This window comes from Etheostoma spectabile, chromosome 1, assembly GCF_008692095.1.
Source record: "Etheostoma spectabile isolate EspeVRDwgs_2016 chromosome 1, UIUC_Espe_1.0, whole genome shotgun sequence".
Taxonomy (NCBI): domain Eukaryota; kingdom Metazoa; phylum Chordata; class Actinopteri; order Perciformes; family Percidae; genus Etheostoma; species Etheostoma spectabile.
Window position 1 is genome coordinate 5785388 of NC_045733.1, and position 26062 is coordinate 5811449.

Genomic DNA, 26062 nt, shown 5'->3' on the forward strand with positions numbered 1-26062 from the left:
TGTGTTTACAGGCCCTTCAGCTAAAGGTCTCACTCTGCCAACACCAAAACTCATTTCCCATTTCATAAATACAGTTTGTTCATCTTTTGTTTCCTCTGATTTGGATTTGGCTTCATGGATTTTTGGCCTTATGCCCATGTTGAGACTTCACATTCTCTTACTAATGACTCCTGATGTGCATGTGAGCCACGTGTGAAAACAGGTTAAATGTGTTGCCAGAAGTTTACGTTCTTACAAAAAGACATATTTTTCCTCCCTGCCTCTAAAGTCGTTGAATCATCACAAAGACACAAAGAAGGATTAAACTGTGTCGAAGAGAACAGGCTCACACTATTTATGCACTCATTTGGACTCCTTTTAATTTCACCTATTAATGAAATCCAGCTTTGAATGAAATTATTTTTGTTTCAGTTTGCTGGGGTTTCCCTGCAGAAATATTTTATGCTTGAAATTAATCTCTTTTTACTCTGCTACTTTTTAAAATCCGCTCACACATTTGTTTTCTGTCCCGCCCCCTTTGCTTTATCTTTTCTACACTCCCCTCCCCTCCCCCTCTTCCTTTTCCTCTTTGCCTCAGCACTTAGAGGCTTTAAGAGAGGGATGTACCATATGAGCCACTCCTTCTGACAGCCACCCCCTTCACACAGTGTGGAATGGCACAGCCCTACTTTGCATAAGTTTCCTCTGAGTGGGTCTGTGTGGAGGCCAGTACTGGAAGAATTATTAGACCTTTTTGAACGGCTTGGATGTATGAGAGAGCAAGCTAGTGTGCTGCTGTAGTGTATTTGTATCACTTAAACTGTTAAAGCTATAATGTATTGCGCCTACCCTGTCCCAGGAATGGGCAGTAACTCTTTAATGTATTACTACAACGGGAAATCGGTGAGTAGTCTCTTTAAGAATGTGTGTGTATTATACAGAGAAGACCTAGAAGAAGTGTGGTGTGTGTGTGACTGTTGGTCTCAGTCTGCTTGTTCATCTGACTGTCCTGTTTATCATTTTAGTATTTGATTTATTTGAACATAAAAGCACTGTGTTCTTGTGTGTGTGAGTGCATGTGCCTGAGGCTCCTTTCTCCATTTCTATTACATCAGTTAAAGCTCTGTGACAGTAGAATTTAATAATTCAAGTGTTTTGCTTTAAACTTGGTATGCTGCTATATACCCCAGCTGTGCACAAACAAGTTCATATTCTGGACAACGCATTAAGAAAAGTTATGCCATTTAAAAAACTTTTTTCTCATACACAGAAATTAAACGTTTTGGCAGAAAAAGTTTTTTGCAGCCTTGGATTTATTTTTACTGGCTTGTTGCTTCAGTTCTGAGACTGGGTTGAAATAATAACAAGTGGGAGTCTGGGAATGATTAAGGGAAAAAGGCAGCCTGTTGAGGTTAGACTTTTCTGTTTGCAGATTGAGCTCTAAGCACCAGTGTTGCTGTTATTCCATCTGTATTTAATCACATTCGCATTTTTGACACCACAGGAAGCCTAATGTGATTTCTGAACTTCTCTGTAATGATCTCTTTGATTTTTGTTGCTCTCAAAATGTTCTGTGTGTGTGTGTGTGTGTGTGTGTGTGTGTGTGTGTGTGCGTGTGTGTGCGTGTGCGCGCTGCACTTGTACTTAATGAGTTTTGAATCAAACTTAAGTTATTGATAGGTTGCTTGTGTGATGCAGAAACTTTTTAGAATGTGTTCTTTTTGAAATAATTCCTCCTGTTTCTTTGGTCAATGTTATCATAAAAATTAATCCAGTGGGCCTATGAATCTGCTCAAGGACACAGTTCTGACAATGGCTGAATGAGCTCTGTAGTGCATTTCAGTAATCCTTAAGTGATGAGCCTGCCATAAGCAAATTACACAGGCAGATTGCCACCTGTCATTGCATGTGCAATTTTGTTTTTATATGAAGGGTACATGATGGAATAATAAAGAGGATAGACTTTTTATGATATTGTATTGAAAAGGTAATTTTACTCATGCTTGTTTTTCAACTCTTATATATAACCTGTTACAGCATTTCCTCTTTGTTCCCGCTGATAACTTTGATCTTTTTCATATTAAGTATTAACAGGCTTGTGTTGTAGTTGGTGATGCGGAGAAAATTGATAGCACGTGGACAGAACGGGCAAACTTAATCATCAAAAGCACTTTGGAAGTCACTCTTTTTTCTGTGTTCCTTGCAAGGAAAAAAAGAAAAGGTGGCATTTATTATTTGCATCCACTTCATTCTCATTAATTTATAATTCAGAGGTGCATAACAGGTTGAGCCAGACCGATAAAGGATTTTTAAGGCCAATACCAACACAAATATTTGGTGATTTAAAAATCCGAAATATCGGCCGATATATATTGAGAAAAAAAATACAGAAACAAAACATAAACAGATTTCCCTAACAGTAGTTATTTGTAGTTATTTATTAGTTGTACTAAAATAATTTGTTTTATTGTCACAACAGAACAGAGGCACATCAAAATACATAAAAGTTCTGATAAATAAAATGTATAAAAATACAAATATAAGATATGAAACTTAAAGTCCTTTGAACAAAACCACAAAAAAAATTAATCAGTTTTGCCAACAGGGACATTGCAAACCGCCCTCTGATGGACAAACAATGCAACACCAACACTCATAACATGGTTGACCGTTTGTTTTTATTTTATTTTTTAAACATTCATTTATCAGAATCAAAATTCTGATAAATAAATGTTTTAAATATGTATATGTGTGTGTGTGTGTGTGTGTGTCAGAAACAGAATCAGAAATACTTTATTATATATACTTTATGTGTGTATACATACACTATATATACTAATATATGTGTATATATATATATTTTTTTATTGGCCATTAGAAATGCCAATACCAATAGTAGAAAGGCCTAACAACGGCCGATAATGTTGGCCCGCTGATATATCGGTTGGGCTCTAATAGCAAGCTCACCATCTGGAGCACTGGGAGAATTTGCAGTGTGCTATTGGCTTGTGAGCTGGTGGAACAGAACCAATACAGATGGAGCAGCTCAGTGATCTTTCTTCCGTTTCTTCCATTAGTGAAATAAAAAAGATGGAAAATGAAAGCGCTGCAGTGATTGTTAGAGCCTTTTTTCCCCTTGTGTTGCTAAACAGGAAGCTTTTCCCCCATAAGTGGAATGTCATAAAATAAAGAGACAAAATATGCTCTTTAAGGGGCCTGTTGTTGTTTTGTAGTGCAACAGGTTATACCATGCTTTGTGGAAGTTAGCTAATCAGAAGCTAATCCTTAAATGTGTTGCACATGCACTGAAACATCCATATGCATATGCAACAGAAAGTCAGAGTAGGGGTAGAGTGGTGGTGGTGGTGCTGCTGTGTGTGCGTGTGTGTTGGTCTAGTATATACTCTATACAATATGTACACATCAGTCACACATACTGGTATTAACGACTGGAAGGTGTTATTCTGCAGTGTGGTTGCTCTATTTTTAGAGAACCTGACTCCCAGCAGGCTGCTCTGCTGTCAAAATGTGCACTTGGATAACTTATTTTACTGCACTGCTAAATAAGAAGGAAACCAAACATGTTGGATCTTCTGTTTCTATTATAACACTACTAAAGTATCCACATGCATATTTATGTGATTTGACTTTAGTTAATAAAATATATTTTTTATTTTTTTTACATTTTTTTATATAATCTATTATTTTATTCTAATCTGTATTTATATTTGTGAACTGTTTAAATTAAAAATGTTCTAGTTCCATGAAAGTAAACTAAACAGGTTTTTGAAATTCTGAATAATTGTAATTTTAAAAGCTCTATATGTTTATGTGACATATTGCCTTTCATTGCTAATATCATTTTAGGACAGTAAGATTTTTACAAGGGACGTTTTTTCAAACTCAACCAACTAAGACATGTTCCTGTCGAGCTCATAGCGTTGGGAACAATTGCATCTTGCTTAACACATTCTAATACCAAACTAACTTAACTAACTTCATTGATCAACAACGTCTCATCAGTGAATGTTGGTCTTTTCTCCCTGAGACCTTTGTTTAATGCATGCATAAAGCATTGGCAAGTATCACACACAAATGTTGAACAACGCCCCTCCCAACAGGCTGAGCGGAGCAGTTGTTTGAAGAGGCATTGTGTCTGTTGTGCATAGTAAGCCTCGTAAGTGTATTAGATTTGGACTTGAAACATAAATGCCCCAGAGATATGGTTTGATTTCAAATAATGACATACAGCACAAAAACAGGACACACCATTAAAAGTGCCTTTGAACTCTTCTCTTGAAACTTCTTGGCCATTAGCCAGATTTTTCCTCAGTTTTCATTTATTTTATAAATTTCCCTTCCTTTCTTGTTATTAAGTTACATCCTCATTGTAAGTTTACTGCTTGTTTACATGAACTTCAAAGAGATTCACTGAGACATTAAGAATAGTCTCAATTATTGTCATTAATTTTTCTGCAATATCTTTCCCTAATGTGAATAACTGTTGATGCATAAATAGCAGCTATTATATACATATATTTTTATATTATATATTATATATTTTTAGCCATTTTTTAGGCCTTTATTTGACAGGACAACTGAAGACATGAAAGGGAAGAGAGAGGAGGAAGGACATGCAGCAAAGGGCTGCAGGTTGGAGTCAAACCTGGGCCTGCAATAGCAGCTAACTTAATGCAACTTTGGTGTTGACTGATTTTATTGCTGTGCATTTGTAATACAAAGACACATGTTATGCTAGGGAGCATTTAGTATATGTGAACCCTGGTGAGAGAAAGCTTTCAGGGAATTTATTTTTATTTTTTGATTAAAAATCTGCTGATGCTCAAACAACTGGTGTGCTGATCCGTGTGAGTGACGGGTTTTAATTAATGGCCTTGTAAAAGGAAACCCAGGTGGGCCCTCTCTTCCATAGGCTGGCGGAATGAGGCACCCAGTGTTTGGTATGGTTTATTAATGCTTTGACTGGTTATCCCAGGGTAAAAAGAACAATTAGCATTATCCACTGCCATATGCTGCCCATTGAGTGTCTGACAGAGGCAAAAGACAAAAGCCCAGCCTCCTCTGCGGGGCTAACTTGAGATCTCCATGGAACTACTATCAACCCTGGGCACATGTGTAATCCAGAAGACCCATGAGAGCTCCACCCCTCCCAGAGCACTTTAATTACATACCCAGAGAACAACATGCTGGAGTCCAGCTCTCTCAGCAAAGCCCAACAGCACTGAATCTCACTTCAGCTACACTCTATATTAATATTGTGTTCACATGTGTGCTGTGTGTGCGAGCAAGTGATTGAATTTATACTGTATACTTTGCTTGTGTGGCATATTTTCCATTAGCACTGTGTCATAAAAACAACTTAAGCGAGTAAACAACCTTTTGTGACTGTCCTCACATCCGCAACCAACCTTTGAGTAGTGAGCTGTAATGATGCCAACATCTGAGTGCAATATGAGGCCATTAAAAGAGGGATTCATCTTTTTTTTCGGTTTGAGACACAGGCTGGAAATGTGCAGGTGTAATCGAGCTGGCAGGTCTGGCTCTGATTAGTGTTACACCATGGTGGGGTCATCATCATCCAGTCCTGTCTTGCAGCAGGGAGAATTTGTTCAAACCTTCTCTCTCTCGTGCTCTGTCAATCTCCTTTAACCTCACCTCTCTCTCTCCATCTGGAGTGGATGAAGTCAGGGACCACATCACTGGTATTTGGCTTCCAGTCTCTTTGATCGTCTCGCATAGCATGAGGCGTGCGCGCGCGCGCGCGCACACACACACACACACACACACACACACACACACACACACACACACACACACACACACACACACACACACACACCACACACACACACACACACACACACACACACACACACAGAGCATGTCCATTGTGCCTCTCCTTTAACTGTACCACCACCAACAAACATACAGAAATCAAAGCAGGCAGTTTTTGTACCACCTATTTGATTTCTGCCTCTCTGGGAATGCTTAATTTGCCAGGCATTTACTCTATGCATGTAAGCGGGTATCATTATACTTCCATTAGAGGTCGAGTTGATCTGAAATGCAAATACCGCGGATAATCCACTGCTCGCATCATGAGCTTGATTGCTTGCTAGTCATTAAAGTGTTTTTGTTGTTTTAGGGTCATATCTGCACATGTGTTTTTACTTGTGCGTGGGAGATCACATACCTTTATATACCCAAAATCGTAATTGTGATACTTTATAGGAATTAAGATTTGAAAGCTGGTGCTGTTTATCGGTTTCAGCATCATTATGCTTGATAATACTTTCTACTAATATTTATGTTCTCATGGCAGGTGTACGCACCATCTCCAAACTCGGAAGACTTCAATAGAGATTCACCTTCCTACTCTTCTCCTAAACCCTCCAGCAGTATGTTTGCAAGCACTTTCTTTGGTAAGTTCAAAAGCGAGTTGCCATGTTTACTATGGAGTATTGGATCATAGGAGTATCTTATTCATACAGCAGTGGTTTCCAAAAATATATTCTTATATTCTAGAGTCTTGTCTAGAGTTTGTAAAGTCTGTGTTTCATTAACAAGGTAAAATTCCAGTCTGTGCAAAGTTTAAAGTTGTGTTTTGTTTTCATGGGGCTTGTTTTTAAGAATATCATTAATCATTCAATCGTTAATTTATTATCATTTTGTCAATTATCACAATGACATACCAAAGGCGAGAATATTGAACCAAACTACTTTCAATACTGACATTTTGATGTTGCCACACCGCTTTTGTTTAGTATTTAGTAATACATAGCCTGTGTTTAGTATCCATTTCACTGTGACTTCTTTGTTGGTTTTTGTCTTTGTGTTATTTCAGCTGTGTTCAGGATGAGGATCATGTTTTAGTTCCAAGAGCCAAAGGATCCCAACTTTAGTAGTGTAGGGTCGGAGGTTAGCCGCTGTCTGGCATTGTGGCAAAACTAAAGGGCATGTTGTATACAATAATACACTTAAATTATTCATTTATTATCATTAGATGGTACCCACAGTTCATCTGACCCTTGGAACTCAACCAATGGGATCAGTCAGCCTGGCTATGGGGGAATGCTCGCCGGATCTTCATCTCACATGCCACAGTCAGGAAACTACAGCAGCCTGCACTCGCACGACCGTTTGGTAAGCAGCACCTCTCAGCTGGTAATACCTAAGCATATAGACAGGTGATAAATGATTGTTAGTTGCTTAATCTTGTATCACACGTAGGTATTGGTAAGCACATACAGCATGTCAATTGTTTTTCAGTACTTCACCCACTCATAGTCAGACTGGGTGTGTCTTAAGTTGTTGGTTATTATCAGTGAAGACACCGCTGACCCTTTTTGTCAGGGTTTGATCTCCACCTGCCTCAGCTGGCTGGGCATCCCGGGGAGCCAGCAGATGCTGCCTGCCCTCTCTTTATCCCTGTGCCCTAGTACGTTTTTCTCTCCGCAGCCTGGAAGATGTCAAGGAGAATTTAGAATTCAGAGAATAAATAAGTTCTTGTGACTGAAAATAGAGTGTTTATGTATTTGTTTTTTTTAAATATGTTCTCCAGAATTACCCTGCACACTCAGTCTCTCCAGACATGAATGCCAGTCTTCCTCCCATGTCCAGCTTCGGCCGAAGCAATGCCAGCACTTCACCATTCGTCAACGCAGCGCACACCCCGTCCATCAACTCAGCCGACGGGGCCATGGGTACGTTCTTGTGTTGACAGCTCAGCTACCTGCTCAGAAGGGCCTCAGATGTACAGCAATCAGCGCTGAACATCGATTCTGTAAAAACAGTGATGCAGGCAGTTAGACAGCTGCTTTCTATATCGTTACCACTTGTGATTTGTTTGAGTTTGCTGTTACAAAGCCTCCCTCTGTGTTTTCTTAGCAAATCGGGGGAACGCCACTGGAAGCTCACAGACTGGAGATGCACTGGGCAAGGCTTTAGCCTCCGTGAGTTTAACTTGGACTTCAGTTTATTTTACTATTCATTCATAGCATCAATGAGTGCGTTTCCAAGCACACTAGTATCCTGGTTTTGTGTCTTGTCCTGGTTCAGGAAATGATGTTTACATCAAACATGAGAAACATGGTCATTCACATCCCAGTATACGTGAATCTAACATTATCCAAGTTTCTGATAATCTTTGTGCAGTTGCTTGTTCTGTACCAACAAAAAACGTTCTGAAACCTGGATAATTTGTTTACTTGCCACAGTATCCTGGTTTCTTTTGGACTACTCCAGGTAGCATATTCAGGTTTTTGAAACCATGACATGGGGCTTATATGCGCAACATAACCAGCATACTCTAAAAGCCTGATCATAACCAGGACACACATTCAGATTTGTCTGTCTACCACGCAGAAGTCTCTGCCTATCCCCTCAAGTCTGACCTCCTCTCAGGGTGTGAAGCGCAAACAATAGCATGTTTCCATCTCTATTTTCTAAAGAAGGTGACCTCAGTATTCCTGCAAGGAATTAAGTGCTATACTAACTGCTGATTAAAAAAAAAGCCCAGAGGACATGTTTGTACTTGTTTTTGGCTAAGCCCGGATAATTGTGGGCTTAAACTAAGAGCATTCAAGAAAGGGAATTGTACATAAAAAATACTCCTAAAGCCAGTGGATTACACTTCACTTTGGAAAACCAGCCATGAATATCTGTGACATCCTGTAATATATCATAGTATCAAAGTGTTTAATTTGCTGTAGCTCACATAATGGAAGGAAATATGTCTTGCATACAGTAGTCCACACATCAGTTGATAGATTATCTATTGGTTTTACTTAGATTCGGTCTCTATTCTGTATAACAGAGACCTAAAGCTCCTTCATATCATATTTACAGTACACAAGGAACTATTTAGCAATATACTTGCTTCCAAGTAGGATTGGAAAGAACTTAACTCAGTCTTCAATTTTTTTTTACCTAAGACGGAAATTCGCCCATTAAATGAAAATGGAAATTTAGGAGAAACCATCAACAGGTTTAACATTTAGCCTAAACACAGAGCTTAACACAGGGTAACTCTTTCAGCTGAACAAAATGGAAATAAATGTCTTGAATTGTACAGAAGTGTAGAAAGTATCCCTCACTTCAAGGTAGCATAACATAATGAGCATTACTTATCTTATCCCAGCCTTTACATGTCTTCAAATATGACAAACAACCATGTTTTCTTTAGGATTGTATTTGCAATTCTGCCTTTCCATATACCAGACTACATTCTGCTTTATTACAAGCTGCTTTTGATTTTACAAGTCTAAACCTTACAATGTCACCAAAATCTTTTTAGAAACTGTTAAAAATGTTGTATAGACAATTTTAAATTCACACACCCTAGCACAAGCTGTAGGTTTAGGAAGAATATTTTGCACTAGACAAAAATGAGAGTTTAGGGACGTTAATAACAAATTAAGTCCTTTATATTTGCAGACTCAATTCTATTAGCATGACAAAGCTGGAGTGAAATGGACACGGTTGGACTGGGGTGGGGGTGGGCGATGGAGCAGGGGGCACAGGGGAGTTTATAACTGCTGTGGCTCAACTCCACGGGCCACCCTTTGTAGAGCTTTTGTTGTCCGCCCTTTTAAATTGGCCGTGCTTATTGGCTCCATGCCGCCTGGGGGAGCGTGACTGATGATGAGGCGGAGCTTTCATTTATTCCAGTAAAATGAGCCATGTTTCACTTTGAATGCAGTGTTAGTAGCCAGTGAGTGAGAAGAAAAGAAAGTCATATATATTGTCGGGTCAGACGTCACGGTTATAAACAGCTTGCTTTTGAGAAACTGAGAAATATTTGGATACATTTCAGTATAGAAAAGCATAAATAGTCATTCCTCAATTTTATACAACAGTCAATCCCTCCTCCACACTTAAATGAAACATCCATCCTGATACTCCAAGTTGATTGAAAAACTAAAGCCCAGAGATCAAGATTGAACAAGAAGAGTATTAATAATGAGTGCATTCTATCATCCCTGCAGAAGTCGAACGGTTTCCTGCAAGCTAAATTTGATTTTAACTTGGAGGAGAAATCTCTGTGGATCTGCTGTTTTTTTCCTCTGCTAATTAGACAGGATCCAGCAGTAATACCCTGAGTTCTCTGAGACATGGTCCATTATGGCACAATATCCTCTTTTTACAGGAGGAACAGAGAATCAGGGATGTGTTTGTGCTTTAATCCAGCATTTGTTTAAACAGATGAAATCCCTGTGGTAGTTTGAAGACATAATCTCCTCGTTCCCTTGTGATTGACATGTCATCCTAAAGCTCATTGACCTCGGTGTAACCTAGCAGAGGATACATTGACACAATAAAGTGATTGTGAGTTGTCTGTTAGTAACTCAAAATCAACCAAGGCATTTGTCTCCAGTTGTCCTCTTCATAGAGTTTAGAAACATGAAAACATAAACAGCATTTGAATCATACTAGATGTTGATATATGGTCCACAGTACAAGATCTGGTGCAGGCTGGAATGCAGCCCTTTGAGATTTACTGTTGTTGGCTTAACAGGGTTTCCAGGTTGGGCGTCTGCACTTTTTGAAACCACAGAGGAATAATAACCAGAGTGACTCTCTGTACAAGTGAAAAACAAACATTTTCCCTCTAAATCTAACTAAAAACTAAAAGAAACAAAAAAGAACAACTAAAAGTTTTATAACTAACTATGAGTCATTTTTTTTCAAAATTAGAAAACTCTCTTTTTACTCTTATATTTTAATTGGAGCCAGTTCAACACCAACCTCTTAACAGTGTGACCTTAATTCAACCTGTTATTCAACCTGCATTTTCTTATTTGCATGTTTATTTAATCATTAATGTCCATTTTATATACAATTCTCTTTTTCCTGTCTTGATAAGGGAGATTAAACAAAGCCAACCACATATTTTAATTTGCCAAGTAAAGTGTCAGTGTAGCATTAATTTGTGTTACATGCACATACGGTTGTTTAAACCTTTTTCAATAAATTGACACTTGTTGACATGAATAACTGTTGCATATAAGACAATAAAACAAATGTCCAGTTTTTAAAAGTTCAGGTTCACATTTTTTAATCCAGCAACATTAATTAAAAAAATAAAAGGTGCTATCAAGATATACAGTATTCACTTTTGGTGTTGATTGCCACTGACTACAAAGTGGATACAAAACAAGACACAGGTGAAAGGTGAAATTTTTTATCATTTTGTTAAGGCATTGTTAACGTTTCATGTGTATGCACTTAGCATTTTTATGACATCCCTGGCAGTAAAATCTCCATAATTAATGATACACTTTGGCTGGAAGATGGTAACAGCTGTTAAAGATATAAAGAACAGCAACCAGTGTATATATATATATATATATATATATATATATATATATATATATATATATGTACTGTCTATATTTTATTTTGCTCTCCTGATGGTGCATTAATGAGGAATTTTACTTATATCTCTTTCTCTCTGCTCCCCCAGATTTACTCACCTGACCACACTAGTAGTAGTTTTCCATCCAACCCATCGACACCTGTCGGTTCTCCTTCACCTCTAACAGCCACAGCAGGTGCTGCCTCAGCAGGTACCACGGTGACTGGTGCCGGCACCCCGTCTGGAAGGCAAGGTAGAGCACCAATGTTGGATTTTAATCTCGTACACACCTCCCGTGCAGATATTAACAGTAGAATAGAATACTTTATAAATTATATCAGATTGTGTTAGAACTAGGCGTTGACCTAGAATAGCTAAACTAATTCAGAGACTTTCAGGAAAATGACTTTCTAATATTTTCATTACTTTTACTATGCAGTGCATTAGTTGTATTAATAAAAGCCTAAGAATAGTGAAGTGTGAAATTTCCCTAAAACTTAATTTAATACCCCTTTTAGTTGTGAAGGAGCTCTAATCATTCTTCATGCTTTATCTATGCCAGGGTAGTTAATGCCATTTTTTAACAGGGATCTTGTAAAAGAAAGCTTAGTTTAGTCTGGCAAGTCTTTTAAAAGGTACCAACATATTTTTTAGTATTTAAAAAAAAATGTATTTTTCTGGGACCATGTAACATTAATTTCAAGCAAAGAGAGTCGCTTTGTACCAGATTTATAATAGCTGCATTCTATCTGCACTCCTTGAGTTAACAAAGTGAACTAAAAGCATGGAATCAGTATTGCAAGTCACATCTGCGCTTGCTGGTCCTGTACCCACGATATAGGCTTTATTTTCATGGCCGAGAGAGCTGCTCCACATAGATTCCCAGTGACATCACAGACCAGTTTTGGCTCTTAGCTTTTTAGGAGGGTCTTTGTTCATGTTCATAAATTGAACTGACAAGTGTTATGTAATAACATTTAACTTTTTACTCAAACAGGACTTTTTTTTTAAGTTATGGAAATTAAGTTTTATTGACAAGCCCTGGAATGACAGTGTAGATGAAAAAGACTATGGCTGTGGCTTTTAGGGTACAGAAGGATTTGAAAATCTTGTAATGAAAATGTTTGAAGTGGGTCTCAAATTCTTAGGAGTAGATTTATTGTTACAAAATCTTTTTTTTTCCACAAGTGCTTGGCTGTTTGTGTTTTTATGTCAGCTTGGTTTTTGATTATGGACAGACAATCCTCCCCCTGAATTATATTAATATTATGGTACAAACTGGGGAAAACCGTGCATAGCCTGTCTTTCAACCCGTAGTTAAAAAGACGGTTCCTGTTTTTGATATACTGGGTTTTTACCGTAAAAAAAGAAGTGTATAAGAAGAATATGTCAGACGTGTTGTCAGAGGTGAGAGAGTAATGGAAAGTGAATCAGGGGAGACAGTAGAGGAAAGCCCAGTGTGTTGTTTTAGCAGGCAGTTGTGTCATGTGCGGTAACGGAGTGACGACAGCTGTCTCTACGTATGCCCCCCTCATCCTCAGCTGTTTCCCTGCCCCATGGACAGCTGTTCCCCCCCAACACACATACACCCAGACCAGGCTGCAAAAGGCCTTGTTTATCTGCCACTGGGTGAAGGAGGGTGGATGTGACTCAGCTGATGATCAGGGCTATGACGGCCTCACATAGGGAGTTCATCCCTTTTGACCTATTTACAGTACAGCATGCTACACCTGGCAGCATAACAAAATAATTCATAGTCTAGTTTATCATGTAATATGTGCATAAATTGAACGGGTGCTATTATATTATAACAGTATGTGATGTTACTAGATTTGTTTATGATAGGAAAAAAATAAAGTATACAAGTTCAGTGTTTTTTTAATTAATGGGATTCATATATATGTAAGAAATAAAATGCATGCTGCAAGATGAATATGTCTGGTATTGTAGGAAATGGATATGGTTTTGCTAATTATTCACCCTCATTATGCTTCTGGGGTTAGAAAAAGTGGGATACTTTGAAATTGGCCCAAAATTTGCCTCGCTGTTGAAAAATCCATTTATCATTAGGATAACACCAATATACAGCACATTACTCAAGACTGGTTTGTTCAATTAGCCCTCTCTGGTGCACGTGGGAGCCAAAGCCCTGGGCTAATTTTTCATAGCCACCAGCCAGCAGAGGCTCATGTGGAGTGTCTGTCTCACTCACCTGGGAGAAAGCCGAAGCAGAACAGAGAATTTTTCATTTCCTCTTCCAAAGTCACTTTACTAGTATTTTAATTAAAGTCTGATTTAGCCAAGGCGGCTGTGAGAGTAAAGAGACATGAAAACTTAAGTGGGAAAGTTTAGTAAAACATTTCATTGTGAGGATTTAATGCAAAAGCACATTTTAAACTTTTTTTTCTGAGCTAAAGGAGGGTGTGTCTAAAATATACATTAGGTGTTTACTCTTTCTCTGTCAGTGTAATGCTTTTAAAAACCATAATGTTAAGTTTAGTGGTTTATTACTATGTTTAGTCTGACCACACAGACCTTGATTTGTAAAAAGAAACGGTGAACAATTAGGAGTACAAATTTTGCATCAGTATACTCACACGTGGAACTCAGAATGCCATTCAGACCATTGTAGCGTTTTAATTACTATTTAAATTAGGCAAAGATAACATTTGATCACAGTCAGCAATCCCCAGGCCCCCTCTGCTATACTGTAAATGCTTCCACTCATCCTGGTCTGCATGTTTTATTGAGTTTTTCGATTCACCCTAAAGGATAGAATGCAATATAAAATAATATATACATATATATATATATATATATATATATATATATATATATATAAAAAATAATGCAATGCCTCCTGTTGCACATGGCAGGCAGGTTCCTTGGAAGATTGTGCTTTGGAAAATAGAAAGAAAGAAACGCAGAACTGGAAATGTGATGAGCAGATGTGGATTCCTTTTCCTTTAGCACTAATTTACACCGGATCAAATCAGCTTGATTTGCTTTCCTGTACTGGCCCGTAAATTTTATTTTTTTGGCTTAAGTACATGTAGAAAGTCCACGGTGAGCTTCTTCCAGCCAAAGGTAAATTGTAATCTCTAGTCCAGAGTATATTAGGTTTCTCTATATATGTAGATTACATGATTCAAATTCATGATTTTTCATTTGGAATGAGAAGAAGAAAAGTGCAGCAGTAGATTCGGCTTCATGGGTCGTTTTAGTATGAATGACACTCAGATATTTCCAGAAGTGCTGGAAAATATATGAACACAAACTGACTGTACTACCACTACATCACCAGTAAAATAGATGTTTGACTGACAGAAAACTGAAGAGAAAGATAACTGAGCAACACTGTTGTGGAAGATTATGAACTTAAATCCAGATGCATATTCATCAAGAACACTGATGAAAGCCATGAGTGAAAACACTATTCAACCACACTGCTTTTTTGATCCCCCTGATGTGTTTTTTGAGACTTAAACGTTTCTGGGAAAGAGGCAGTGTGAAGGAAAATGTCTAAAATCAGATCTCTTATATTGTTCTCCAGCCTCTCACTGCTTTGCTTTTTGATGTGCAGATGCAGCGTACATTTCAGGGTGGAAATGGGTATTAGACGAAGCCTCCGCTGGCTCATGTGTCAGGATGCAGTCCAGCCATCAGGAAATGATGCAATTGAGCCCTAAAAGATAAAAATATCCCACATAGAACAACAAGAAACCAGAAAATCAGGATGTCAGTGTGTTATGACTGCCTGTTATTGTGTGTGTCAGTTAGCTTTTGTATTGCTGTACCCAGTGGAGCAGGATACAGCTATCAGCCATATTGGTAGGAAACTGAATCAGAGGATTGCTAATGCTGACCTCCGCTACATCTCTTCCTCTCTTTATCAGGTACTAACCAGTGGCCCCGTGCTGGTGGACAGAGCCCCTCCTCTCCAAATTATGAGAACTCCCTTCACTCACTGGTAAGCTCCCTGTATGTCTCTGTCTTAAATGATGGTTGCTTACTTTGGATAAGTTACCCATGAAGGACTGAGCTTGCATTACAGGGAGATTCCTGTCTGACAAATGTTTTGCTGAGGAAGGTGGGGGTAAAGGAATAACCAAACTGAACAATACCTGTCCCTTGGGGCTTGCCATCTGTCCTCCACGTCATGGGTCAGAACGGGATGACAGTTGGGGGTTGGGTTTAGTTTAGGGGGCTTGTGTGGGGGCGGCAGCTGTTTGCTGATCAACTTATCCAGGATTCCTTTGCTGCCATGAGACCAGAGCTACAGATCCCCTTTCATCCAGCCTTCTATCTGATGCAAAATGTCATGAATTTCCATTTTCTGTTTGGAGGTTTATTATAAAAGAAAAGTGTTGAATTATAATATATTATTATAACAGTAAGTTATAAGAAAAAAAGACGTGTATAAGAAGATATAAGTACAAACAGCTTTTCGTGATAAATATAAATGTAGCAATAAAGCCAAATAAGACAAAAAACAACAAAACATACAGACCATGGTCTATGTCGTAGCAAAACAATTTACAATCATTTAAAATACAAAATAAAGATTTGATGCTGCATTGTTTAAAATAACTCAAAATACAGAATACGACTTTTAAAGGTGAAAATCATTCCAGTTGCGATCTTATCAAATAGTCCCATCCAGTCAATTTAGATGTTTCTTCCCACTCTGCCTCCAGCATTGTTTTGTCTCTTCATGGTCACCAAAGATAAATGAGAGGACACAAGTGAAACTAACTATGCGAATCAACAAAATCAGATAACCTGAAAATTAGCTGTTGCTGATAAAAGGGATGTGGCACAAAATTAAATTCATGTCCTGTTTGATATGTTGTGGAACATCAACGCAGCGCTGCAGTAGGTGGTGCTTATAGTTATATATATTTAATGTTGTATCTTATAGGTTTCTTTAACTTGTAGACTTGCAGTAGTAAGAGGTAAGAGATAGTTTTTTTTAACAGTAGTAGTCTGAAAAAAACTCTTTCTGGCAAGCTGTTTCAAAAATCTTGCCAGTGATGGAAATGCTGGTAGAAAAACAACAACTTTTGTATGTGTGGGGCCATTACATATGTCTGAAAGTCACTTATAACTTATATTTTTTCAAGTCTAAGCTGTAAAAATTAATACCTTTGAGTCTGAAGAATGCGTAACCTTTATGCACAATTACTCTTTTTTTCATTTTTAATGAATGAATAATTCCACTGGCAGCAGTTCAAATATTATAATCTCAGGATCCGTTTAAGAGTGTTTTGAGATAAAAGCATGGATCACAGTTTCCTGATAGTTGACTCAAGAACTAGAGAATTTGGAAAGCTTCAAGCCTAGTTCTAAGAATTCGTGATGAACTGTCTAAACATGTAAGTTTAGGATCCAGATTACAGTCAAAATTACATATTGTGAGTGAATATGTTTTATTTGGTTATCTGTAGAAATTTCTGTAAAATAGCTGGCTTTGTATCATTTGAGTATTGTGATATAATGAATATAATAATACATATATAAGTTAAATCACTCAATGCTGATACTCAACAATGGAGAAGGCAGCTTTTACCAACAATTACATTTATTTTTGACAAAGAAATTATACACAACTTTGGAACCAACAGTGTAAAGAAACATTTTTTGTTTTTAACAAAATGTGGAGGATTTGAACTTATGGTTAATATGGTAGAAGGGGTTATTAAATGTGCAAACATCCTTACAAAATGAATGGTCAGCATCTGTGTGCTTCCTTCCAAATCCTGCCCTTATTGTCTGTGTCTTTAGAAAAATAATCTCTATCCACAGTGTGTTTCCAGTATTTATAGATGCTGATCTTTTTCATAATCCTGTCTTATTCTTATTTGACTTTGCCAGAAAAACAGAGTTCATCAGCAGTTACATGAGCATCTCCAGGATGCCATGTCTTTCTTAAAGGATGTCTGCGAGGTACTCGTTAGATAGTCTTTACTTATTACTTGTTCCATACGTCTTTGGTCATTTTTTTTTGGACTTGCAGTCCACATACCTCACAGTGAAATGCAGTTTCATTTTTATTGCCTTTGTTGCCATATTGTCCTGTTATGTTTTAGCCGCTCCAGCTTGCAGTAATCAGCTTAAGTAATGCTTAAATGTTATATTCTAAACTGTAATTGTTGAAGCACTCCTGATGTGCATCTGTCCTTTATTCAGTTGATCTGAAATAAAAGCATTTGTTGACTTTTACGACTCAAGCTTAAACGGCTCAATTGATCTTGAATTTGAATTGCCTTTTTATCTTGTGTTTCAGACGTTTTCTTTTTCTTTTTAAGTCCACACCATACAATCAGTGTTTTCAATTTTTGTCCTAATGTGCTTATACTAAGCTGCTCTGTCCTTATTTTCCTCTCTTCTCCCTCTCCCTAACCCTTCACTCTTCAACGTCTCTGGTCCTCCCAGTCTCGAATGGAGGATCGTCTGGACAGACTGGATGATGCAATCCTTGTTCTGAGGAACCATGCAGTGGGCTCCACCGCCAGTCTGCCCAGCGACATACACAGTCTGCTGGGACAGGCACAAAATGGGCCAATAGCAGCCCTTGGAGCAAACTTCCCTGCCTCTGCATTGGTTCCAAGTCGGACAGCAGCGATGGTATGAGAACTTCATATAAATGTTTAGATTTTTAATTTTATTTGCGTTTAGGATATTTCATTAAGTGAGGGAGAAAATGTTTTTTGTTAAACTTCCCAAACCACTTGTTCCAAACAGGTCTGCTGCCATGTGTAAAAACTAGCCATTTTCCACACATGGACAGTTGAATTTATACTGACATATTTTCCATAAGTGTCATGGCTGGCCTAAGGCTCACCTTGCTCTTGAGAGCGGCTGTATACACATGGGTAAAAGAGAAATGAGAAAAACAGGCGGAATGGAGTGAATATGTGTTTTGGTATAGGATGCAATGTGTGTTGCACCAAACCTTTTGAGAAACAGGAGAATGCAGGTCTAAGTATGAATCATGATGTCTTCACCCATCCTCCATCCAAGGTATTTCATTTTAAAGAGCCAAGTGATTTGGCACATCTGCAGTGGAAAATAAAATGCTCTGTAATCCAGAGGTGATTAGAACTGATGCTTTAGTTTAATGTGTGAATGATGAAAGAAAAAGTCATAGTCACAATTCAACATAAACACATTCAACAACATATTTAATTATTTTATTTTTTTATGAATGAAAATAATATCCTCCCATGATTAATATTCAGTTAGATATTACCTTCAGATGAAGATCAGAGATCTATCTGGTTTTCCAGAAGTAAAGCGATACAAAAGTATTTGTTCTGTCTGTAAAACTTCCTTAAACCAAAGATAATGTTGTTATATTGCTTGTTTTATCCAATCAACCCCAACGTTTTTAGTTCACTGTCACATTAACCAAAAAGCAACAAATCCTCATAACTGGGAAAGTGGAATAATTGACATTTCTCCTTCTAAAGTGACTTAAACGATAATCAATTATCTAAATAGCTGCTGATTATAAATTTGTCGATGGACTAATCAACTAATCGACTATTTTTTCAGCTGTAGTACTGTTATATTTTCCCTGATAACCGAGGCCCAAGCATCCAGTTGACATGAAATGCATATTCAATATAAATATCTTTTTCTGATGCCCATTTCAAATTGAGTGCAACACAAAGGAGAATAATACACATTTCCATTTAGACATTGTAATGTTTATTTTTCACCAAAAAGATTTCACTGGTTTTGTTGGCATGATCATCAAAGCTGCACTGTATTTTTGTCCAACTTTTAATCAAGGTTTTTTTTAATGCCTGCCATGCCTCTCTGGTCTGTGGACTCAAATATTCTTTGTCAACATTAATATATTTTGAATTGTCTCTGTTTGTTGTGGTTGTCAGAAAAGCTCAGTTTGATGTATTTGTTACAGAGAGCTGATTTGTGGCATTGATGTTGACCGACTGTGACTGTGAGATAGAACATACTGTGTCTGCACTAACACAGCACTTCCTGTGTGGGAAGAGGTCCCCTCAGACGGAGCTCAACAGCCTCGGCACAGCACAGCCACAGGCTTTTTACTCTGGCTGACACCCCACCCTATACCCCTTCCACCCCTTTTCATCACTTCTGTTTAACAACCCAGGAAATCTGAATCGTTGGAAACGTGTGTCTGAACCCATGGCCTCCACCCAAATAGAGCTCCTCAGCTGTATGGTAATCAGGCCTAGCCATGAAAATGGCAGCGTTCTTTTCTTGCCAAAGCCCCGGCTTCCCTCCTCCTCCTCCAGACAAAGAGTTGTTTGGACATCTGTTGAGAGCACAGCAAAGATTAGCGTAGAGCTGAGGACTGGGAGGGTCTCGGGGTGGCGGGGTTAACAGAGGCCAACAGTGACTGGGGATCACATTCCTTTAAGAAAAGGAGGGGACACCTTCCACCCTCAGCGACGACTTCCCCGCCTTTCCCTGGTTCTCAGAGGATAAATTAAATAGCTCCAGAACATGTGGTGAACCTCAGGAAGGAGGGACTTTGTGGTACGATACAGTGGGAGTTGACCATTTTTATGCTATGAATGTGGACAAAATATGAAGGAAATGTGCAGACTGTTGAGTGGGTTTAGCTTGACATCTTTTGAAACAGAACACAGAAGCATTTGTCTCCTTTAAGACATGAGAAACAGACGTGGTCGTAGTTGTGGTTTCAGAGAGCTAGGCCTGAGCATGTGGGAGCAAAGAGGTTTTCATATATTTTCATATTGTTACAAAGGTGGCTTTTATTTTGTATTTTTTTCACCCTTTGTTATGCATTCTACATCAAACTACTTTAAAGCAAATCACTCAGGCACCCTCCAGTGTTGGGAATGACAGGCTGAATATGATATATTGATGCTCTGTTTGCAAAAAATAGCTTTTCATATGAATAGTTAAATCTTTCAATATATACAGGCTTTCAAATAGCATCTAATCTTAATTAAAAAGCATGTGAAAACCTTATTTAAATTACTTGACTTGTGGGAATCTATCATAATACAGAATCTGACCTGCAGTGGCACCTGAAGTTTATTCCTCTAATTTAGGCTCTTACTAAGAGCTCTCCTCCTGCCAAAAAATATATTTTTATGCATTGTCTGCAGATAATGTCTGCTTCCTTCCTTGACAATGATTCCTGTCTGTGTTGCAACAGGGGGGTGCCCACACTGACGATGCTGCCAGCCTGAACAACAGCCAGGGAGGCCTGGCCAGCGTCAGCTCCACATCCAGCACAGAGCTCCACCACCAATTGGAAACCTTCCGAGGTCTGATGCACCCCACCCCTCGTTCTTATCAACTCATTGTATGGCTGACCAACTATGGGCATGGCTCAGTTTGTGTATACAGTCTTACCTTTACATTTACATTGTCTAATACAGGTCTTGCTTCAGCCCTGGCTGGCCAGTTGCCCGCCACCCTGGAGCTGAAGGTGGAGAAACAGGACAAGGATGAAATGAACGATAACCTCTCCACCGATGACAAGTCTGATGATGAGAGCGACAGAAGAGAAATGCGAACACCCAGAGCAGGCACACGCACGAGGTAAAAACATGTTGATACACAAACCAACAAAATATTTTTCAAAAGTGAGATCATCTGGGTAGAACTGATGTTGGTTAGGGTGTGTGGGGGGGGGGGGGGGGGAAATGATTTGAACTTAAATCTGTTTAAACTAATTCATCTTGAGGATTGATCCTGTGGTTCTCAGGATAAGGCCTGAGCGGTAGCCTACCTGTTGTAGAGAAATGTTGTCTCCTAACAATAACCTTAATTTGTGCATTACATAATTTCAAAGACAATTTCACTACACACCTCAAAATGTTTGTCCTGCACGATGGATTTTGACATCAGTGCCGAATTGCTGCAAAAATGTTTTGGATTGAAATGCTGAATTTCCGATCATTGCCACAATATATTACACAATATACAAACAAAATACACTGATAAGTTGAACCTTCCTGTACTTGTTATTAATCTTGCAGCAACAATAAATAGGGAAGCAGACTTAATTACATATAGCCACAGGTCAAAAAGTAAATCTGTGTTAGGCTATATAAGCTGTCATTAACATGAATGTGTGTCATTCATTTTGGTTAATTAAGTTGACACATGTTAACGTTGTTTTTACAAAGTGTAGTAGTGTTTAATATAGCTTGCTACCTGATCTTTCAGTGTAATGGTTTCATTATTGCAAAATCGGTTGCTAATTTTCAGCTGCCCCTGCATGCAACCAGTTGATTGTTTCACCGAAGATTAGTTTTCATTTTCTTAGGCTGTGGCACCCTGGTGGCCTGTTGTGGGTTAAAGGTGCTGAACATGAGCCCGCCAGCTTTACTGGTTTGTAGGGGTGGGAATCTCTTGACACCTCATGATTCGATTCCCATTCAGAGGCCAACAATTTTATTATTATTAAATAATATCGATGCATCTCGATGCAACAACTTTTTTATGTACATTTCCATGCGTGATTAGACCGTGTGTGTGTGTGTGTGTGTGTGTAATATATATGAATACAAAAATGGCCAAAAGTAAAAAAATATATATCTATATATATATATATATTTTTTTTTTTCCTACCCCTACTGCTTTGAGTTTGACCACAAACCTTTCTCTTTTCTATTTCTCTCTCTCTCACACGTCTTTTCCTGTCATCTCTCTGCGGTAGTCGCCCTAGTACAGACAGTAATCTGTAATTTATTTTGTTATTTTTATCCAGGTTTAGGTCATCAGTTCATTTTAAAGAAGAATGACGTCAGATATAAATACATTAAAATTCAAGTGTTTTTAGCTGGTGGGAGTGACTGTTACAACATACGTTAGTTTGTTTTTTTATGTGACTTTAACTCTGAAACAGTTCTTTCTCCCACAGCATCACTGAGGACGAGGACCTGAATCCGGAGCAGAAGGCGGAGCGTGAACGTGAGAGGAGGATGGCTAACAACGCCCGTGAACGACTGAGGGTGCGAGACATCAACGAGGCCTTCAAGGAGCTAGGTCGCATGTGCCAGCTGCACCTGAAGAGCGAGAAGCCCCAGACTAAACTGCTCATCCTCCATCAGGCTGTGGCCGTCATACTTAACCTGGAGCAGCAAGTCAGAGGTCAGTGAAAGCTGAGCACTGTTGCAAATTACTGATATGTCAATGTTACATCACATCAAATCAATTCTTTAAAATGCTTCACATAAGGGGCGGCCTCTAGCTCACCCAGTAAGAGCGTTTGCCCCATGTAGGCTGAGGCCTTTGCAGCAGCCCGGATTCAAATCCATCCTGCGGCCTTTTGCTGCGCGTCATCCCCCATCTCTCTCCACCTTCCCTGCATATCCACTGTCGATCTAAAATAAAGGGAGAAAAGGAAAAAACGCCCAAAAGTGAAAGTGGCAGAAAAGCTTGATTTCCGTCTCTCTGAACCCACAGAGCGTAATTTGAACCCCAAAGCAGCCTGCCTCAAGAGAAGGGAGGAGGAGAAAGTGTCTGGGGGCTCCGGTGACGCCCAACAAGCCCACACGGGGGTCCATCCAGGCCTGACTGATGCGTCTAACCCCATGGGCCACCTCTGAGCAGCAGACAGGTACTCTCCCCTCACGGGCTACACAAATACACACTTTTTTCAATATTAATTAATCTGCTGATTGTCTGAAACAATTAATCAGATCTCAGCCAAGTCAGTCCTTTTTACCTTATGGCTTTCTCTAACGAATCTTTTTCACATTTAGGACTGCATTTACTTTTTGTTTGTTTATAAGATGGTAAAAGATTTCCTAAATTCTAAGTTATTGTTATCAAATTGCTTGTTTTCTTCCAACCAACAGTCTAAACCCATAAAGTTTATTATAATAAATAAAATAAAGAACACACATTTACTCCTGGTGAAGCTAGAATTACATAATGTCATTTTTATATATATTAAACGCCTTTAGTGATGAATTGATTAGTTGCAGATTGATCTACCAATAACTTAATGGATTAATTGACTAGTTTTAGCGTTACTAAGCTCACTGGAATGAGGAAATGGGTCTATAAATATGTGAAGTAGTAGCAATAGCACTTTAAAATCAACCATTTGTTATGATGTTGAGCCAAAGGTATCGATAGCAGTTGTGTACCGTGTGTGATTGTTTCCCCCTTCCTCTCTGCAGATCAGTGATCCACATCATTTCTGTCCCGTTTGAGTCAGTGACCTTGCTTCCCAGTGACAGACAGGACTCACAATTTGAGACACCAATCGGAGCAGACCACTTGAAGCAAAACTACGAGACTAACACAATCCAATCCTAAAAAGATTGAAGAAGAGCTAAGTGTCCAGCTCCCAGTTTCCATCTGCAAATTTCTCCCCACAATGAAAATAATCTTCAGCACATATCACCGTCTGTAAGAAGTGTTGTTGCTTCTGAACAATCAGAGACTTCGCAATCTCCTCTCAACCGTACGTGGATATTGCCTTGTGCCTAAACTGAATTGACGAATGCATTGTAACAGCAATTTGTTTTTGTTTGTTGTTTTGTTTATTTTTTCTTCTATTTATTATGTCATTGAGCTACAAAGTGTATGTCTAAAGGGAAAGTGGAGTCATTTCAAAGAGAAGTATGCGGCTTTTCAGTTGATCTATAGTTTGCCAATGTCACCCGTAAAACAGAGCACTCCCCCCTCGTAAATCTTTGGCGAGTCCGAGATGAGGGGAAATATTTGGGCACTGAGAAGATTAATTTATTGGCTAGTTCAAAGTGATATTTATTTCTAACTGAAAATGTTCATTAGCTGTTAGAAATTAAGACGCGAGCTCCCCATTTAAAAAACAGAGGATATACTATTTATATATATATTTTATTCATTCTGCCACTGGCCACACGTGTAACCAAAACTACCTGTTTGTTTCTGTGTAGTTTAGATCACTTTCTGACCAGCTGAAGAATTGGCTCGAGTAAGTCAGCATTAACGGAATTGTCTACAAAGGTTAGAGTCGAATGGCAAACTCTAGGTTTACTGAAAGCTCAGATGTAGTTGTTTTTTTCCCTCAATAATGAGCAACCCCTGCATATTTTTAGTGTCTTAACTAAAAGAAAGGGTCCTTCTTGTATAGTGTTAAATGTAAGCAGTGACAAATTTTTGCAAATTCTTGTTTAACCTCCTGACCGTTACATTCTCCTGACATCAGCACAGAAGTGGATTTTTTCGTCATTTTCCCGCCACCAGCTAATCAAAGATTGCTTGATTAAGACCTAGTTTTAATAAGAAAAATGACGACCACACTTTCTTCTGGCCTGATGTACAAAGTAAAGTTTCAGTTATGCTTATTTGTGTTGTAACAAGTCATTTCTTCCAGCATTATAACGTCCAGTTTCAGTCAGTGGAGAGTACTTCTAAATTATTTTTCCATTATGTTATTCAATATACTGTAAGCCAGACTGGGTACTTCATCTATTTTGGTGAATATCATAGAACTGTACCACAATGAACAAAAACACATAACAGGATTTTCATTTATGTTTGAAGACATTGTTCATGGCTTTATTTTGTTTTCCCTATCAGTGTGCATGTTTTATGTCTTTGGTCTTAAGACTTTGTATCCATTTTATTTCTTTGTATATTGTCTTCTGTCATTAGCCACACCTTAAACAAGGCATTCGGAATGAGTTTTCTGTACAAAAAAGTGACTTAAATCAGAATGAAGGATGTCACACCAAGAGTTTACATAAAAGATTTATGTTATTGTGAAGAAGAAAAATAACCTAAACCATTTTTGTGTAATCGCTGACTGAATTTGGCCTTGTTCTTCATTTCAGTGTTCATGAGCTTGTATTAATATTGGCAGATTTTGATTGAGGCTATAATGTATGTCACTTCCTTCTCTCTTTTTTGTTTTTTTAAATTCCTGTTCTTCCTGTATTTCTTTGCTCCTCTGTTTGCCAAGTTAGACTTATTTCTGTATTTCCATATGCTTTCCCATGTATAATATATGAGAAAAACAGAAAATCAAAAGAAAAAAAACATTTGGCTTATTTTTCACTGTAGTTAGTCTTTTATACAATAATACTGTAAGAATATTTCTTGAATTCTAAATATTACTCTTTCTAGATTTTTGAAAGCAAAAGTTTTGAGTAAAAAGTTTCTTACTTTATTTTACTATATTAGATAGTAAAACGTACGGTTATTCACAATAGCCTGTCCATTATTACAAGACATTTACAAATGGCATCTTGTGAGCATAGCTGAATTGTTGCTCGTAGTCTAGTACTTCAAAAGGCTTCGTACGAGCTCCAGATTCCTAAAAGTGCAACCTCCATCTTATTTTTCAGTCTCTCGTTGTTGATTGATAAAAGATTTGTTCTTGTGTCAAATGAAAAGCTATTGTGGATGCACATCAAAAACACGAGAATTTGAATTTTCTGTCTTTTTCCAACAGAAAAACACAATGTATATAACATTTATGTTGCAATAAATGTGCCATCTTTTTTTACACTCAATTGTATGTGCATTTTATTTCTCTCATATTTGCTTTTTCTCCTCTCCATAAAGTTTTATTTTATGAAAAGGCAGAGGAAGGGTGAAGTAGGATGAGCTCAGAAACATGGGAGTTCATTTAGATTTTCTTACAAGACATTCCTAAAGTGGATTTAGGCCAAATGAGTGTTTGATAGTATGTAACTCATTTTTGAAAACAATACCAGTGGGCCATTGCAGTCT

General features: G+C 38.2%; 1 protein-coding gene across 4 annotated transcripts in view; it reads left to right on the plus strand.

The window, feature by feature from the left end:
• Nucleotides 1-25835, plus strand: part of tcf12 (transcription factor 12) — a 73106-nt gene extending 47271 nt beyond the window's left edge. For 2 of the 4 annotated variants that reach the window (XM_032523071.1, XM_032523081.1), the window contains exons 9-20: nucleotides 6323-6422; nucleotides 7004-7143; nucleotides 7562-7703; nucleotides 7888-7952; nucleotides 11465-11609; nucleotides 15253-15326; nucleotides 17792-17983; nucleotides 20535-20646; nucleotides 20761-20923; nucleotides 22236-22480; nucleotides 22796-22949; nucleotides 23518-25835. In XM_032523071.1, the coding sequence (XP_032378962.1) occupies nucleotides 6323-6422; nucleotides 7004-7143; nucleotides 7562-7703; nucleotides 7888-7952; nucleotides 11465-11609; nucleotides 15253-15326; nucleotides 17792-17983; nucleotides 20535-20646; nucleotides 20761-20923; nucleotides 22236-22480; nucleotides 22796-22938 (1521 nt within the window). In that variant the 3' untranslated portion in view covers nucleotides 22939-22949; nucleotides 23518-25835. Of the gene's footprint in view, nucleotides 1-615; nucleotides 883-6322; nucleotides 6423-7003; nucleotides 7144-7561; nucleotides 7704-7887; nucleotides 7953-11464; nucleotides 11610-15252; nucleotides 15327-17791; nucleotides 17984-20534; nucleotides 20647-20760; nucleotides 20924-22235; nucleotides 22481-22795; nucleotides 22950-23517 lie in introns of those variants that run through there. The other 2 variants (XM_032523099.1, XM_032523089.1) reach the window with 2 other exon arrangements.
• The last annotated feature ends 227 nt before the right edge of the window (nucleotides 25836-26062 follow it).